Genomic DNA, 18,076 nt, shown 5'->3' with positions numbered 1-18,076 from the left:
CATTCAGTGCCCAAAAGTTCAGCCTATCGGTGCCCAAAAGTGCTGCCTATCCGTGCCACCTATCAGTCCCCATCTGTCAATATGTCACATGACATTGAAAAAAAAGTATCAGTAATTGGTATCGGCTAGTACTTATCGGTACTTGTACTCGGTCTTAAAGTGGTATCGGGACAACCCTAATATTTACCAGGGTGACCAGTCTCCACTGTGCCCTACTGTAGTCTTACAATAGATCATGCAACTGTAATTGTGAAGGCTTAAAGCGGGGGTTCACCCAAATTTTTTTTTTTTTTTTTTTTTTTTAACATGACATTCAGCCGACTTGTCAAAATGACAATCGGCTGTTTTCTTTCTTTTTTTTTTCAGTGCAGCACATATCGTATTTTCACCGCCGCTTCCAGGTATGTAATCTGCGGGACTGGGCGTTCCTAAGTGATTGACATGCTTCCGACCGGCGCATACAGCGCATCACTAGTTGCCGAAAGAATCCGAACGTCAGTGCGCAGGCGCCGTATAGAGCCGACTCGCAGTCCGTATGCGCCGGTCGGAAGGATGTCAATCACTTAGGAACGCCCAGTCCCGCAGATTACATACCCGGAAGCGGCGGTGAAAATACGGTATGTGCTGCACTGAAAAAAGAAAAAGAAAACAGCCGATTGTCATTTTGACAAGTCGGCTGAATGTCATGTTAAAACATTTTTTTTGGGGTGAACCCCCGCTTCAATTTGACTTGTGTGCATTTCTGTTGAAATAAGGAATCTTCTACTCCCATGCCCAGCTCTGATCATCTCTTGTTACTGCTGTGGTGCTCTACCTACCCACTCGCCTTGTGCGTTTCTCTAGCGCGCAGCCATGTGTCAGGTATGCAGACTGATCCAAGGTCTTTTTTTTAAACAAAATACAAAATATCATTGCTCTACCTAAAAAGTTCTGACTGTCTATTGGGGGCATCTTGCGTTTTTGCTCATGAACGCAGCTGCATGTTTTAATGTGGCCATGCACATGCAGGCATTTATGTGCGTATTTGAGCTCAGCGTTCAGTGGCGTGCCAAAATGCCCCAAAGCTGCTTTTGGAAAGGAGCTTGTACAAACTCACAAATAAATTCTAGTGGCTAGAATAAATTATTCTAGCTGATAGAATGGCTTTACACTCATATGCAAGGAAGCAACGTTAGAAGTGTTTTTTCTGCCTAGTGCACCATAAATTCAGCTTCAATATTGGCCAGCTGTAGCCAAGCTCTACAGATATTTGTAACTTTAGCTGGGCATGGCCTCGCTTCAGAGATACGTTTTATCTTTTATTCTACCTCCTACCCCAGGAAGTTTGCTAGGCTGATTGGAGTGTGTAGATGTTTTAATTTTTTATTTGTGTAATATTATGGGCTTCAACTGTTATCTTTTATTATAGTTGTGGTAAGGTTTTATGATTTTTCTTTTTTTGGTGTTCTAATATGTTGAGCGTGTGATAATAATGTTTAGCAACTTTTAACTTTTCCTCATACAGCACTTTAAAGATTTGATAAGACTGCGTCGAAATGCAGAATGGCCCCGATCTGCTCAAGACACTGAAGTATCTGCAACAAAAGAGAGCCCAGAAATTGAACCGCTTCCTTTCACTTTGGCACATGAGCGATGTATTTCTGTTGTACAGAAGCTTGCCCTCTTCCTCCTATCAATGGACTTCACTTGCCATGCCGACTTACTTCTGTTTGTCTGCAAGGTACCAGCATTGTTTTATTTAGAGGATTCTTGCTTTCATGTGACAGTCTTTTTCTGAAGACTACTTTTTTGTTTTCCCGATATCCTTTAAAAGAGTGCAGAGGCCTGTCCGGCAGATGGTGCTGCGTGCATTAACAGCAGTCACATGTGTAAGCACTACACAAATGAGAGGGTACTGCCTAATAAAGATCTCGATATATAAGGCTGTACTAATGAACAAGCATCAACTCTCAAGTCAAAGATTACATTTAAAACAAAGGCCGTATTCCAAAAACGCTATGCCCTGTACAGTGTGAATGAGCCATGTATATATATGCAGATGGAGCTGCATGGAATAAGTCCGTTGTACTCTATAGGGAAACGGTGACTCCAGACACAGCCGTACATCCTAATTTGACAGGTGTTCAGGGATAGGTGCGCAGTCCAAATGCACACCGTACATTGGGGGCTACACGCCCGCCCTTGGACACCTGTCAAGGTAAGATGCGCGGCTGTGTTTGTACAGCTGTTGCCTTCCCATAGAGTAAAATGGGCTTCCTGCCAGCTCTCCTAGCTGCATATAAATACATGGCTCAGCCACACTTTACAGGCCACGATATTGCATTAAGGCCTTTGTTTTAAATGTAATCTTTGACTTGAAGTTAAATTCTACCCTCATCCTAAGCCTATTCGAACTACATTGTATAGGAAAGATGTCAATACTAACCTATTCTAAGGGTGTTCTAGTCTGGAGAAGTGATTTGGTTCACAGCACCATCTTCAGTGTAGAGAACGGGACAGTCCACAATGGATGACCCATATTAAGCCTATTGTGGAAGTCCTCACCCTGGCTCTGTAGTCCCTGTCCTTCACTAAAGCTGGCTGCTGTAGAGATCGTGTGACCAGACCAGACCAGAGCACCGTCAGAATAGGCAAGTATTAGACCTTTTTCCTTTTACAGGGTAGTTTGAGTAGGCTTAGAATGGGGGTTGGAACAGGTTTTGGGTATAGTTAAAATGTAAAATGCTAAATGTGTGCAGCGCAAATAAAATTAGAAATATACAAGTGAACAGGCTTATAATAAGGCCCAAAAGAGTCCCAAAAAATATACAGTCCATAGGTGGGAAGCTCGTGGGGACGCTGCGGTTTCACTACATGAAATGCCGCTTTGATGCTTCTATCCTGCCGTTATCTTGTAAGTGCAATCTACTTATAATAAATTTGGATTTTTAAAAGTACTGCACTATGGGAGCATTTCTTTTTTATATTTCAAAGTTCCATCTGTAAAGAGGGGATTCCAACTTCTATTAAAGTTCCTGGGGGGACCCATTTCCCTGTGCTTGGTGAGACCATTATTTTAGTGGTCACTGAGAGCTGGTAAGCAGCCTACTTACTCTCACCTGGGTGTGGAGCTGGATGTATCTAATGTGAAGGAAAATCACTTTCTCCTCATCTACAGCTTTTCATCTACACCAAGCATGGATATTTATTTTTACTTATGGACTGTATATTTGGGACTCTTCATTAGTCTTCTAAGCCTTTTTTCACTTTTTTAGATTTCTAATTTCATTAGCGTGGCACTAATTTTGTACTTTATCTGCTGCATTTGTATTTGACTTTGGGGTGCTAGTAGCTGTTTATATTCTGTAACTGTATTTCTAGTGCAGCGTTGGCCTTTGGGCCTATTTTTGGTGGTGTAGTGCTTGCATGTGATTTCTGCTAATTTTAAAACACTGTCCTAAATGTGAAAGCTTGTAAAAGTGTGGCATACTAAAATGTATCAAACAATTTACTGAGCTGGCCAGAACCGCCTCTGGAGGGAGTTTATTCCACATTTTCTCAGCTCTTACTGTGAAGAAACCTTTCCATATTTGGGTATTATATATTTTTTCTTCTAGGCATAAGGAGTGCCACCTTGTCCTCTGCGATGACCTTAAAGTGAATAACTCAACACCAAGTTCACTATATGGACCACTTATGTATTTGTACACGTTTGTCATATCCCCCCTTATTCTTCTCAAGAGGGAATAGATTCAGTTTCTCTAATCTTTCCTCATAGCTGAGCTCCTCCATGCCTGCTATCAGTTTGGTTGCCCTTCTCTGTACTTTCTCCAGTTTCACGATTATCCTTTTTGAGAACTGGTGCCCAAAACTAAACTGCATATTCCAGAGGTCTTGCTAATGATTTGTACAGGGGAAAAATATCTCTCTGGAGTCCATGCCTCTCAATACAAGAAAGGACTTTGCTTGCTTTGGAAACTGCAGCTTGGCATTGCATGCCATTATTGAGCTTATGGTCTACCAAGACCCCCAGATCCTTTGCCACCATTGATTCCCCCAGTTGTACTCCTAGTATGTATGATACATGAATATTCTTAGCCCCCCAAATGCATAACTTTACATTTATCACCATAAAACCTAATTTAAAGTGCAAAATGTTATACTCTGCGCTGCTCCAACAAAACAATGACAAGTGCCTGTGCAAATATATATAGTGCAATCAACAATACAATAAAAGTTATTCAACAATATAAAGTGCTTGGTGCAAATTTATAGTGCAGTCATATAAAGTCCATCCAAATAAATGGTGTGTTGAGCATGTACAACTTCTGTGCAGATCCTGGTGACACTCAGTGCTCCCCTACTGGGTCCCCGCTCACCAACAATAAGCTTGTATGTGGGTTAGAGTATCGCCTTCCACCAGTGATCTTTAAATCGTCGGTTGTATCCTGTATATAGATGAGGGTATCCCCTTCCTTCCACCTATGATTTTTTGAAACGCCAGGTATATCCTGTGTGTAGGTGAGGATTTCACCTGCCTGCTTTTCTAATAATCGGATATCAATTATCAAATACCAATGAAGAGAAGATGTTTAGTGTACTAGTGTACTGCTAGGTTTATTGTTAAATCAACTGCCAATACACTTGCATCAAAAGGTTTAAAACTTGCAAAATTGCCCGCCTTGGTGTACAACCGTCACTATACACTTGCATCAAAAGGTTTAAAACTTGCAAAATTGCCCGCCTTGGTGTACAACCGTCACTAGGTCTTCTCTGTGTGTCCTTGCTTGACGCGTTTCAGAAGATGCCCAGTGGGAAGGGAGAACACGTGTGTTTAGCCTTGGTATATAAAATGACTGAACATTTTATACTTTTTTTTTTTTAATAGATATATATTTTCCAAATATGTTATCTTGTGAACATATACACTTTTCTTCACAGGTACTTGCTAGGATAGCCAATGCTACCCGTCCCACCATACATTTGTGTGAAGTAGTGAATGAGCCGCAGTTGGAAAGGCTTTTGTTATTGCTGGTTGGTACAGATTTCAACAGAGGAGACATCTCTTGGGGTGGTGCCTGGGCACAATACTCTCTGACCTGCATGCTCCAGGATATTTTGGCAGGTACAGTAGTTGTTTTTTTTTAGCTGATTTCTCATTTCCCTTTTGAAATACTACTGCATAGCTAAATTTTTTCTTTTTTCTTTAAATGGTCAAAAGGATTTGTCCTGGAGGGGCATTTACAAATGACCACTGTGTGCTCAGTTGTTTAGAAATGCCAAAATGTTATTTTTTTTCAAATTCTATTGCTGTCATTTTATTTGGCAGGAGAGCTGTTAGCCCCTATAGCCGCTGAAGCCCTTGACGAAGGTGCCATGGGAGAGGAAGCTGGTGCCTCAGCTGGAGACTCTGATGACTCCTTACAGTCCTCTGTCATACCATTGGTGGAAGCCGTAGATGAGCCTTTAACACCCGACATCACAGGTAGACAGCTTATAAACAGGATAATGTTTATAAATAGTGTGTAGCATCTCTGCAGTGTAAATATAGATGGCTTTTTTTTTTTTTCAATATTACTTGTGTTAAGTTGTATTGGCATTTAACCACTTAAGGACCAAGCCTTTTTTTTCAGACTTGGTGTTTACAAGTTTTAAAACCGTCTTTTTTTTTTTTTTTGCTAAAAAATTACTTGGAACCCCCAAACATTATATATTTTTTTCTATCACCCAATAAAATGACGGTCATTGCAATATTTTTTGTCACATCGTATTTGCGCAGCGGTCTTCCACGCGCACTTTTTTGGGGGAAAAGTTCACTTTAAAAAAAAATAAAAAAAATAAGACAACAGTAAAGTTAGCCCAATTTTTGGCGAGTTACGCCGAGTAAAATGATACCCAACATGTCACGCTTCAAAATTGCGCTGCTCGTGGACTGGCGTCAAACTTTTACCCTTAATCTCCATAGGCGACGTTTAAAAGATTCTATAGGTTGCATCTTTTGAGTTAGAGTAGGGCTAGAATTATTGCTCCAACGATAGCGGCGATACCACACTTGTCCGGTTTGAACACCGTTTTCATATGCGGGCACCACTCACGTATGTGTTCGCTTGTGTGCGCGAGCTTGACGGGGCGATTTAAAAAAATATATATTTTTCTTATTTATTTTAATTGATTCTATTTATTTTTACAATGTTTAAAAAATAAATAAATAAAAAGGTCATTTTATTCCTATTACAAGGAATGTAAACATACCTTGTAATAGAAAAAAGCATGACCGGTCCTCTTAAATATGAGATCTGGGGTCAAAAAGACCTCAGATCTCATATTTAGACTAACATGCAATAAAAGAAAATGACGACAAAAAAAATGTGCCTTTTAAGAAGCATGGGTGGAAGTGACGTTTTGACATCGCTTCCGCCCTGCTATAGTATGGAGACGGGTGGGGGCCATCTTGCCCTCAATCGTATCCACACACAGCAGCGTGAAGGACCCGATCGCCTCCACCGCTGCCGATGGCTCTGGAGGGGGGACCCTCTCCCGCCAGCCGATGATGGTGATTTTGTGGCGAATCCGCCGTGGAGACCACCGCTATCGTTTTACAGGCCCGGCCACGGAAAAGATGAATATCTTGGCTGTGGCAGCAGCTGCTGCCGTTACCGAGATATTCATCTTTAAAGTGCCGACGTATATATACGTGAGCTGGTCCTTAAGTGGGTTTTTTAATTTTTGTTTCTTATAAAAGTTTTTTTTAATAGATTTTATTTTACAGCAAGATTGACTGACAAATTAACAAGGATCTAGTTCTGCCACTTTATTGCATGATATATTTGTTTTATGCAATTCCCTGTAAGCACAGATAGATAGAATTGTACACTACTTAAAATGAGAAGTTGCATTCTGCCATTGCAGTGTAAATTGTCCAATAATGTTTATGGCTTACCCGATAAAAAAAATTGGAGTGGGGTAGGGATATGGTGTCTGTGTCTCTCTCTCTCCCTCCCCCTCGCTCTCCCTCCCCCTCTCTCTCCCTCCCCTCTCTCTCCCTGAGAGAGTGTGCATCTGTGCCCCATTGGGTAGATTTATCTTAATTTTCTGTCCCATAGGCAAAACGGGAAGTTGGGAAATTCCTGAAAATTAAGGGAGTCCTTTTGGGGACCCCCAGGTCCACCAGAACTAGTGTTTTGATTAGAAGATATCCCCGCTATTACATTTTTGGGGACTCGTGATTTTCTTTCATTTTCAATGCTAATTGTAAACGGGGCAAACAAAGAAGGTGAATCTCCCTTACTGGGTGCATAGACAAGTGTTCTTATCCATCTCCACTCTGTCCAAAACTTAAAAGTTGTTGTTCTACTTGAAGCCTTGAGATTGGTATTTTGTTACCACTTTACATGCTGCCTAATGCAAAGTATGAAAGTACAGCCTTAAAATTGCCCAGTAAATGCCATCATGGCCCAGATTTTTAGTTGGCAGTCTTCACACTTAACTGCTTGGCAGTATTAAAGCTGTTTTCATCACCCAAAGGTGCTCCTCCTCTATCATCTTTGGATAAAGATAAAGAAATTGACCTTGAATTACTGCAAGACCTGATGGAAGTTGATATTGATCCTTTAGATATTGATTTGGAGAAAGATCCCCTCGCTGCCAAAGTCTTCAAGGTATGGCATGTAACTTATGACATTTTTTTTTAATTTCTGCATGGTTTCATATTCATAACCATAGTAATTTTGGTGCCTAGTAAAACTGTATGGTTTGGGTCTGTTCATTTTGTAAAATTCTTTTTAGTTTTACAGAAATGAAACCTGTTAAAGTGGTTGTAAACCCTTATTCTTCACTTTTACCTACAGGTAAGCCTATAATACGGCTTACCTGTAGGTATAAAGAATATCTCCTAAACCTGTACGGTTTAGGAGATATTCCCCTCGCAATTCGCCGCTGATTGCAGCGGCGCATGCGCAGGGGGAATCCACGGCGAAAGGACCGGCAGCCGCCGGACCGTGCCTATTTTAAATCTCCCGCGCGCACGCGCGGGAGTGACGTCATCGCCGATCCAGCCAATCACAGCGCTGGAGCGGCAATACCCGGAAGACACGCCGGAGCAAGATGACATCTCGCTCGGCGTGGACCAGGTAAGTGCTACACACCTCGTTCCGAGGTAAGTATTTCATAATCAGCTACTATGCGGTGCATACTAGCTGATTATGCCTTTTGCCTTGCAGGTTTAAAAAAAAAAAAAAAATGATATATGCGGTTTAAAACCGCTTTAAAATGAACCTAGGACATTGGATTTGTGGGTTTTGCAGTTGCTGACTTTTTACAAACTGCAACATGCTAGCCTGTAATCTTTTTAAGGCTTCATTGGTTAGTGAATAATTGACCTAGAAGTTCCAAAATTACAGGCTCTGTTTTTTAAGGGTCTGATACATAATAGCACAAACAGCAACGAGAACAACCTTTTAAAACGCATTGACCAAACTTTTGTATCTATGGTGACATGTCCACTTTAAGGCCCCATGCACACGAGACGCTGGTAAACTTGAGTTCAGAGGCATTTGGACATTTTTTTCAACTGCCCCTGAACACATTCAATGTTATCCTATGTGTCCATGCACACAATCTCGTTTATTGCCGTTTTTAGGCAGTGGAGTTTACCCTCGTTTTTCCAGAAGCAAAAAAATTGGTTCAAATGCAAAAGTTTTCGCGTTTCAGACGCAAAACGCGGTACCGGCGTTTTGCCGCGATTTCGTTTATAGGCGTTTTAAAGGTGACCTATTTTTTTACATTAGAAATCTCAAAAATGATGGCAAATGATGAAAAACCATTAGAAAAACATAAACAACTGTAATTGCTTGCATTGCATTGTGGACAGTCCACAACGTGTGGCAGGTGACGTGGCCAGTGGACAATCCACAAATTGTGGCAGGTGACAATCCACAAATTGTGGCAGGTGACAATCCACAAATTGTGGCAGGTGACAATCCACAAATTGTGGCTGGTGACATGGCCAGGTGATGTGGCAAGTGGACAATCCACAACTTGTGGCAGGTGAAGTGGACAATCCACAACTTGTGGCAGGTGAAGTGGACAATCCACAACTTGTGGCAGGTGAAGTGGACAATCCACAACTTGTGGCAGGTGAAGTGGACAATCCACAACTTGTGGCAGGTGAAGTGGACAATCCACAACTTGTGGCAGGTGAAGTGGACAATCCACAACTTGTGGCAGGTGAAGTGGACAATCCACAACTTGTGGCAGGTGAAGTGGACAATCCACAACTTGTGGCAGGTGAAGTGGACAATCCACAACTTGTGGCAGGTGAAGTGGACAATCCACAACTTGTGGCAGGTGAAGTGGACAATCCACAACTTGTGGCAGGTGAAGTGGACAATCCACAACTTGTGGCAGGTGAAGTGGACAATCCACAACTTGTGGCAGGTGAAGTGGACAATCCACAACTTGTGGCAGGTGAAGTGGACAATCCACAACTTGTGGCAGGTGAAGTGGACAATCCACAACTTGTGGCAGGTGAAGTGGACAATCCACAACTTGTGGCAGGTGAAGTGGACAATCCACAACTTGTGGCAGGTGAAGTGGACAATCCACAACTTGTGGCAGGTGAAGTGGACAATCCACAACTTGTGGCAGGTGAAGTGGACAATCCACAACTTGTGGCAGGTGAAGTGGACAATCCACAACTTGTGGCAGGTGAAGTGGACAATCCACAACTTGTGGCAGGTGAAGTGGACAATCCACAACTTGTGGCAGGTGAAGTGGACAATCCACAACTTGTGGCAGGTGAAGTGGACAATCCACAACTTATGGCAGGTGACGTGGCCAGGTGACGTGGCCAGTGGACAATCCACAACTTGTGGCAGGTGGCATGGCAAGTGGACAATCCACAGCTTGTGGCAGGTGATGTGGCAAGTGACACGCTAAATACAAGTATACTGCTGCTCTTTCAGCTGCTACTCACTTTGGTCTCACAAAATGGCTGAAATGGTTAAATATTGTTTTTTGAGCTTAGGGAGGGTCTTATGATGTCTCTTAACTAAACGCTTATAAACGCAAATGCGGTAAAACGCCGCAAAATTCACGGCAAAAACAGGGGTTTTAAACGCCGCTTTTTGCCTTTGAAAACATGTGTTTAGATGTGTTTGCATTTGCGTCTCGTGTGCATGGGGCCTTAGTCAATCTGTACTTCATGTCATACGGTCACCATAAACAATTTTATGACTTTAAAGCTACCCCTGGTCAAAACATATATTTTAATTTTGAGTGTGCCCTAGTGAGCTGAAATCTGTTAGGGTCAAGTCCCCTTGCTAACATGTTAATCCATTCATCAGTCCTCTGCACACTTTGAGATCTCATGATTCTTTATGCAGCCTGTTGGAGGTAAATGCCCTAACTAAAGGTAGATACTTGGGAACATATGGGGTCCAGCCTTCCTTGGTTATCTTAGGTTTTTATATTTTATGCTTGGGCTTTATGAATTTTTTCATAAACTGCAACAACTTAAACGGATATGTGGGCCTTATGGTGCCAACCATAACGCCAAAGGAAAGGTATAAATGTCTAAAACACATCATTTTATAACGATGTGATGTTAAAAGGTTGTAAGACGTTACATTTAACATGCAAGTATATGAGCTGGTCCAAAAGCAAAGCAGCATTTCCAATAATCCATGCAATTGGTGCTGAATGCTTGGACTAACTTTTTTTTTTTCATAGTAGTTGGGCCTGCTTCTGGTGTCTCCCCCAGTAAGGTGCATCTGTTTTTCTGCCCTTTATGGTCCCATTTATATGGATGTTTCTGGACCTTTTTTAGACTTCACGCAAGGGCAGTCCAGGGAGAAGTTTCACTACTTCATCCCCAATTTTGAGTTAATTTCCTATTTCTCATAGTCTGGGCTACTCAGAATATTATCGCATTGGTTGCAGCACTGTTCACACATGGTATCTTGGGCTCATCATATAGTCTCCTGATGAACCAGTTGCAAAACACGTTAAGACCGCTGCACACATTCCTGTACCACTGGCCCTTTAAATGTTATGTCACTGTTTCTAGTTTTATGATATTTGTTGTTTATTTTTTTTGATAGTTTGGGCCAGATTGGACAAGTGCTCTATCAGGGAAGGTATTGTGCTGCTTATATGCTTGCAGTTAAATGTTATGTCTTGCAGCCTTAGAACGACATATTGTAATGTAATTGTGTTTTTTCGACGATTTTCTTCTTCTTTCAGGTTATGGTTGGCACCGTAAAGTCCACACATCCGTTTTTTTGTTTTGGTTGCAGTTTAATAAGATGTGCTGCCATATATAGTGTTTTATGCTCTTCATCCCTTATTTTTGCTAAAAATAAAAGGACATCAATATAAAATGTCCATAAGAGTAGCAATAGACATAACTGAATTTTGTGCATAACTGTGTGCGTATGCAGTTAAATACACCCAGGTAGCACACATTTTTGTGGCAAGAGCGCCTTATACAATATGTCCAACACTTCTATAAAGTTCCAACAATAACACTGTATAACCCCTAGAGTTCACACAGGCATCAATACCCTGTTTTTGTGGCATTTATTCAGCATTTAATGCCATAATTATTAAAATGGCACCACTGGCGCACAGTGACAATTGAATCTTGAAACCAAATACTTAAAGCAGAATTCCACCCAAACGTGGAACTTCAGCTTATATGCTTCCTCCTACCCTCAGGTGTCACATTTGGCACCTTTCAAGGGGGTACGAGGACCCCCTCCTCCTTCCCCCGCAGCTGGGCCAATTGGAAAGTGCAGCACGGTTTGTGCTTGCGCAATAAGGAACCAGCTGTGAAGCAGCAAGGCTTCACTGCCTGGTTTCCTTACCAGGAATGGCGGCGGTAGCACCCGGGAGTCGATTTGAAGATCGGCTGGGGTGCCGACATTGTGGGCTCCCAGGACAGACAAGTGCCCTAATATTAAAAGTCAGAAGCTACACTATTTGGAGCTGCTGACTTTTTTTAATTTTTATTTTATTTATTTTTTACCCAGGCTGTACCTAATTTTTACTTAGATGTATCTGGATTCCTCTTCAAGGACATTTTGCTTTCGCATTGTCCTCCTCCTAAGGCTCCAAAGGAGGCAACCCTCCATTTTGTTGATGTACTGCAGGCAGCTGCAGCATCCATCTAAAGGCCTCTTCTTGCCTGAGGAAACCAAGATGTCTTTTCCTGCCTTGCTATCCATTAATGCCAGATAGAGCCAGCATGTCATTTCTTGTGGCTTTATACCCCAATGGGGGAAGAAACCACCTTTTCTGGTTAAGGGTTATTCTACTGGGGGAGAAGACTTTTTCGTGCAAGTGCACAAAATATCTTTTGGCCAATTTAACTATCTTTAAATAGTTTTTTCTTAATCGATAGCCACTCAAATAATATGTATCGTTGAATTCTGATTACACCATTTGTGCATATGTGAGGTTACCTGAAAAACAGTTTTTGTCACTTGAGAGCAGGTTTGGTAAACACTGGTAGCATAATGGTACCAATTGAACAACGTATTTCAGGCCAATACCACCATGTCCTGTAACCAGACACTGAATGTGTAGCATGCTCCATGACACCAATGTTTTGACTCATCATAGAGTTCTGACTGAACTGGCAGTCGTTGACAAATGTTGTTTTTGTGGATATTTATGTGGTTTGAGATGTCTTGTTTATATACAATCTGAGATTTCTCCTCTTTTCACCAATAGCCAATCAGTAGCACTTGGTATGATTATTGGGGCGCTGACTATGGAACTTACAATTACAACCCTTACATCGGAGGCGTTGGAATTCCAGTGGCTAAACCAGCAGCCACTATTGAAAAGAATGGTACCCAGACAGTGACAGTATCGGTATCTCAAGGTAAGCCTTTTCTATTGATTTTGTTTTCATAGCTTTGTCAATGTTGTCCAAAATTAATTAATTAAACATTTCCTGCTGATTTTGTTGTATACCAAAATGTGACCAGCTTCCAGGGTATACTTTTTTTTATAGAGATGTTTTTTGTTTATCAAATGTCTGGATATCTAGATATACAATCTGAAAAAGTAAGAACAAAATGTAGACATTTTTTAACTGAACAGTTTTTTTTTATTTTAATCCATTCTGATATACTCCTGTTAATACTACTGGATGTGTATTTTTAAATCCCTTTAACAATGTTTATTCACAGCTCTAGATGCTCGTTTGGAGGTTGGCCTTGAGCAGCAAGCAGAATTAATGTTGAAGATGATGTCCACACTTGAAGCAGATTCCATTCTACAAGCACTGACCAATTCATCTCCAACATGTATGCATATAACTATTATAACTTTGTACTGTATATATACCAATATTATAGCATCCTAGCATAAAATGTTTACCTTATTAGATATCTGTGATGGACAGACCCATCTTATTCACTGCAACGTACAGTGCATATCGACAGTATTCACAGTGCTTACGTTTTTCCACTATTGGTCATGTTTCAGCCTTATTCCAAAATGGACTAAATGCATTATTTTCTTCAAAATTCTACAAACCATACACCATAATGACAACGTGAATCAAGTTTGTTTGAAAGCTTTGCAAATTTATTAAAAGGAAAAAACAAACCAATCACATAAGTATTCACATTCTTTGCTCAATACTTTATTGAAGCACCTTTGGCACTAATTATATCCCCAAGTCTTTGAGTATGGTTCTGCAAGCTTGGCACACCTATTTTTGGGCGGTTTTTGCCATTCTTTTTTGCAGGATCTCAAGCTCCATCAGGTTGAATGGGGAGTGTCAGTGCGCAGCCATTTTCAGATCTCTCCAGAGATGTTCAATCGGTTTCAAGTCTGGGAACTCCAGAACATTCACAGGGCTGTCTCGTAACCACTGCTTTATCTTGGCTGTGTGCTTATGGTCATTGTCCTGTTGGAAGATGAGCCTTTGCCCCAATCCAAAGCGCTCTGGTGCAGCTTTTCATTAAGGGTGTGTCTGTACATTGCTGCCTTCATCTTTGCCTTGATCCTGACCAGTCTCCCAGTTCCTGAAAAACATCCCCACAGCATGATGCTACCACCATCATGCTTCACTGTAGGGATGGTATTGGTCAGGTGATGAGCAGTGCCTGGTTTCCTCCAGACATGCTTGCCATTCAGGCCAAAGAGTTCAATCTTTGTTTCGTCAGATAATTTATTTTTCTCATGGTCTGAGAGTCCTTCAGGTGCCTTTTGGCAAACTTTAGATGGGCTGTCATGCGTCTTACTGAGGCGTGGCTTTTGTCTGGCAACTCTACTATACAGGCTTGACTGGTGGAGTGCTGCAGAAATATTTGCGTTTCTAGGTTCTCCTCACTCCATTGAGAAATGCTGGAGCTCTGTCAAGAGTGATCATTGGATTCTTGGTCACCTCCCTACGGCCCTTCTCCCCCAATCGCTCAGTTTGTCCGGGCTGCCCACTCTGGGAAGAGTCCTGGTGGTTCCTAACTTCCATTTACGGATGATGGAGGCCACTGTGCTCATTACTGCAGATATTTCTCTTCTGTTCATGGACGGACACAGCAGCCTTTGACCTTAGGGTTATTCACCTTCCTTCCAGGAGAGTTAGGCAGAAAAACATCACTTTAAGTGTTAACAACACTTTCCTCATTACAGCTCCTCCCAGGGGGCGTGGTCCCCCGGGTATAACCCACACTCTGCCTCCGCAGCTCCAGTTTTTTTCTGCCTAATGTCAGGAGAGGACATGGCCTTCTGGAGTCCCTGTACTCTGGAATTTGTTTTGCGATTTTTTTTTTTTCACTTTTGTTTTGTTCCTGCATTTTTTTAATCCTGAGATTCTTCTATCAACTGCCGACTGGGTGACAGGCTGGGTCTTGACTCTTGTAGTCCCCCCATGTTCGGCCATCGAGCGTGTGCCGACCCTCAGCTCAGCTCTGGGTCATCCACCACAGGCCCCATTCCTCCAGGGGCGGCCGGGGAACTACATGTTCCAGGGCACACATATGACCTGGTCTCTTTGGCCTTCGTCAAAGTGTGTTCGGCCGACAGCCATGCCGTTCAGCGGATGTTGGTTCTGTCCGGAATGCCTCCAGCCGGTGGTCGCAGGACGGGTAAGTAGTCCCCTTGCCCTGGCAAGGTGGTATGGCTTGTGCTTCGCTGGGGAGGTCGACTGAGGGTCCGCCCTGCTTTCCTCTCCTCTCTCCCTCCTCCCCCATACTGGGTGGCGGCTGTGAGGGGGGGGCCTCCTGGGGTTTTATCGCCACCGGGGACCGTGTGTTGCGGGGGGGGGGGGCTGTGAATTTTTTACGTTTGGGGGTGCTGCTGTGTGTGCTGGCCGTGTGTGGTGTTGTGTCACTGAGTTTTTAAACCGCGTTTTGCCGCGGACGCGGTTTACATGGTCGGCGGCCATTTTCTTGTAGCCCGATTGGTGCTTTTTACCTCAGACGGCGGCCATCTTGAAAAAGTCTTGGCCTCTAGTGCCTGAAATAGCGCTGCAAAAGCCTGCGAATCATCCCTGAAGGACAGACACAGCCAGCACTTCTCAGCATTCCTCAGCGCTTTCAGCTCACACTGCAACCGGGTGGGGTGGTGAGTTCCCTGGGGGCCCCTGCCTTCTGTTTCTGCGGCCGGGAGGTGAACGGTAGGTTGTTCTGCTTTGCAGTACCAGGGTGGCACATCGGTGGGGCATCGTGGACAATTGGACAAATTGTTGTACAAGGAATGGGATACGCCGCAGAAAGTTTTTGCTGTTCCAAAATACTTTGTGACCTGTTATCCCTTTGAGGAGGACTTTTTAAAAAAGTGGGTCTCTCCTCCGTCAGTGGACCCTCCCGTGTCCACATTGACCAAAGCCACCACGTTGCCGGTGGAAGGGGCTCCCGCCTTTAAGGATCCTGCGAACAGGAAAGTGGAGGCTGTGGCCTGCTCCATGTTCACAGTAGTGGGTTCAGCAGTAAGACCGGTTCTGGCCGGGACTCTGGTGTCGCAGACACTGACCGAACGGGCAAAGTTTTTGCTACAGGAGCAGGATGCTTCCGAGACCTGGAAGGACCTGGCTGAACAGTTGGTTCAGGGTCTGAAGTTTGTCTGTGAGTCAGCCCTGGATACGCTCCCCTTGCTTTTCAGGGCCTACGCGGTGGTACTACGCTGCCTTGTGTGGCTGAAGTGCTGGTCTGCGGACCAGTCCTCCCAAGAAGGCCTTTACCCTTTAAGGATGAGCGGCTTTTTGGGGCGTCCCTGGATGACATAAAGGATGCCACAGGTGGTAAGAGCATTCTGCTCCCGCAGTCTGGGAAGGGCAAGGAGCCTCGCCGTAAGCAATGGCCCTTCTTTACTACCCCCAAGCGTTTTTTTCGCCCGCCCAGTGCGTCAGGAAAAAAGTTTTCAAGGTGCCAAGACCCCCGCTGCAGGGCAGAAACGCACCTGGTACCGCAAGCCTGCGGACAAACCTGCTTACGCATGAAGGTCTGCCCCCGCCCGTTTCTCGGGTGGGGGGCCGACTTTGCGGCTTGGTGGAGGTCTCTTCTTTCCGACCGTTGGGTTTGCGAAGTAGTTTCCTCGGGGTACAAGATCGAGTTTCTCTCTTGTCCACCAAACAGATTTTTTCCTTCCAACCTCCAGCTTCCTCCGGATCGCTGGAAGGATCTGTCAGGGGCTGGTCAGGGGAGTGATTGTGCCAGTTCCCTCGATGGAACTGTTTCAGGGGTTTTACTCCAATCTGCTTGTAGTCCCCAAGAAGGAAGGGGTCCGTCCAATCCTGGACCTCAAGGCCCTCAATTGTTTTAAAGTGCAAAAATTCAGGATGGGGACTTTTTGGCATCCTTGGATATCATGAACGCGTACCTGCATGTTCCCATATACACAAAGCACCAGAAGTTTTTGCGATCAGGGAGGACCATTTTCAGTTTGTGGCCCTCCCGTTCGGCCTGGCATCGACACCACGGGTTTTCACCAAGGTGCTCGCCCTGATACTAGCCCTGCTTGGGCAGCAAAGGGATCGCTATCGTGGGATATCTGGACGACCTTCTCCTGAGAGCTTCCTCAGGCTCAGAATTAGAAGAGGACGTGTCCTATCACGTGTCAGACTCCACTGAATATCCAGAAGTCAGTGTTATTTTCGTCTCAGCGACTGGAATACCTGGGGCTAGTCTTGGATTCCGCGGAGGTGAGAGTTTTTCTTCCAACAGGGAAACTTCAGACACTGCAATCAGCGGTGCAGCAGTTGTCGACCCAGAAGTGGTCATCTATTTGATTCTGCATGAGGGTTCTGGGTCTGATGGTGGCCTCTTTCGAGGCAGTTCCGTATGCCCAATTCCACACCCGAGTGCTACAGAAGGAAATTCTGTCAAGTTGGGACAAGCTCCCTTCATCTCTGGATTACCAGATTCAGTTTAGTCATCTGGTCAAGTCTTCCCTGGTGTGGTGGCGGACATCTCCGGTGCTTCGGACCGGGAAGTCCTTTCTGCCGTGCCATTGGACAGTGGTCACGACGGATGCCAGCCTCTCCGGTTGGGGGGCGTTTGGGGCACCCAGTCAGGCCAGGGGCGCTGGACTCAAAAGGAGTCCCGCCTTTCAATGTACTGGAGCTCCGAGCAATCAAGCTGTGCCTTGCCAGGTGGTCCCTGGATCTGCAGGGCCGACTGGTCAGGATCCAGTCCGACAACGCCACGGCCGTGGCATACGTCAATCATCGGGGAGGCACACAGAGCTCAGCTGCAGCGACAGAGGTCGCGCACATCCTTCTGGGGGTCGAAAGGTCCGTTCCCGCTCTATCGGCCATGTACATTCCGGGAGTACAGAATTGGCAAACCGACTACCTTAGTCGCCAAACGCTAGACCAAGGACAGTGGTCACTTCACCCGGAGGTGTTTCAGGCTCTGTGCCGAAAGTGGGGCACTCCAGACGTGGACCGTCTAGCATCCCGTCTCAATCGGAAGGTGCCAGGGTTCGTGGCCAGGTCGAAGGACCCGTGGGCGGACGCGTCAGTGGCACCTCGGGGTCACCATCGCCTAATTTACGCCTTCCCTCCTCTGAAGCTTCTTCCTCGCCTGCTGCGCAGAGTGGAAGCCGAAGGGATTCCAACAATCCTGATTGCCCCAGATTGGCC

The 18,076-nt window shown here is 44.3% G+C and overlaps 1 protein-coding gene across 1 annotated transcript in view; it reads left to right on the top strand.

The window, feature by feature from the left end:
• BIRC6 (baculoviral IAP repeat containing 6) overlaps positions 1–18,076 on the top strand; it is a 347,923-nt gene that overhangs the window by 127,910 nt on the left and 201,937 nt on the right. The window contains exons 35-40 of the mRNA XM_040347806.1: positions 1,505–1,720; positions 4,921–5,104; positions 5,309–5,464; positions 7,504–7,637; positions 12,712–12,865; positions 13,176–13,292. Of these exons, the coding sequence (XP_040203740.1) occupies positions 1,505–1,720; positions 4,921–5,104; positions 5,309–5,464; positions 7,504–7,637; positions 12,712–12,865; positions 13,176–13,292 (961 nt within the window). The remainder of the gene's footprint in view (positions 1–1,504; positions 1,721–4,920; positions 5,105–5,308; positions 5,465–7,503; positions 7,638–12,711; positions 12,866–13,175; positions 13,293–18,076) is intronic.

The sequence above is a fragment of the Rana temporaria genome, chromosome 4, assembly GCF_905171775.1.
Source record: "Rana temporaria chromosome 4, aRanTem1.1, whole genome shotgun sequence".
Classification (NCBI taxonomy): Eukaryota; Metazoa; Chordata; class Amphibia; order Anura; family Ranidae; genus Rana; species Rana temporaria.
This window is presented reverse-complemented; position numbering and strand designations above follow the sequence as displayed.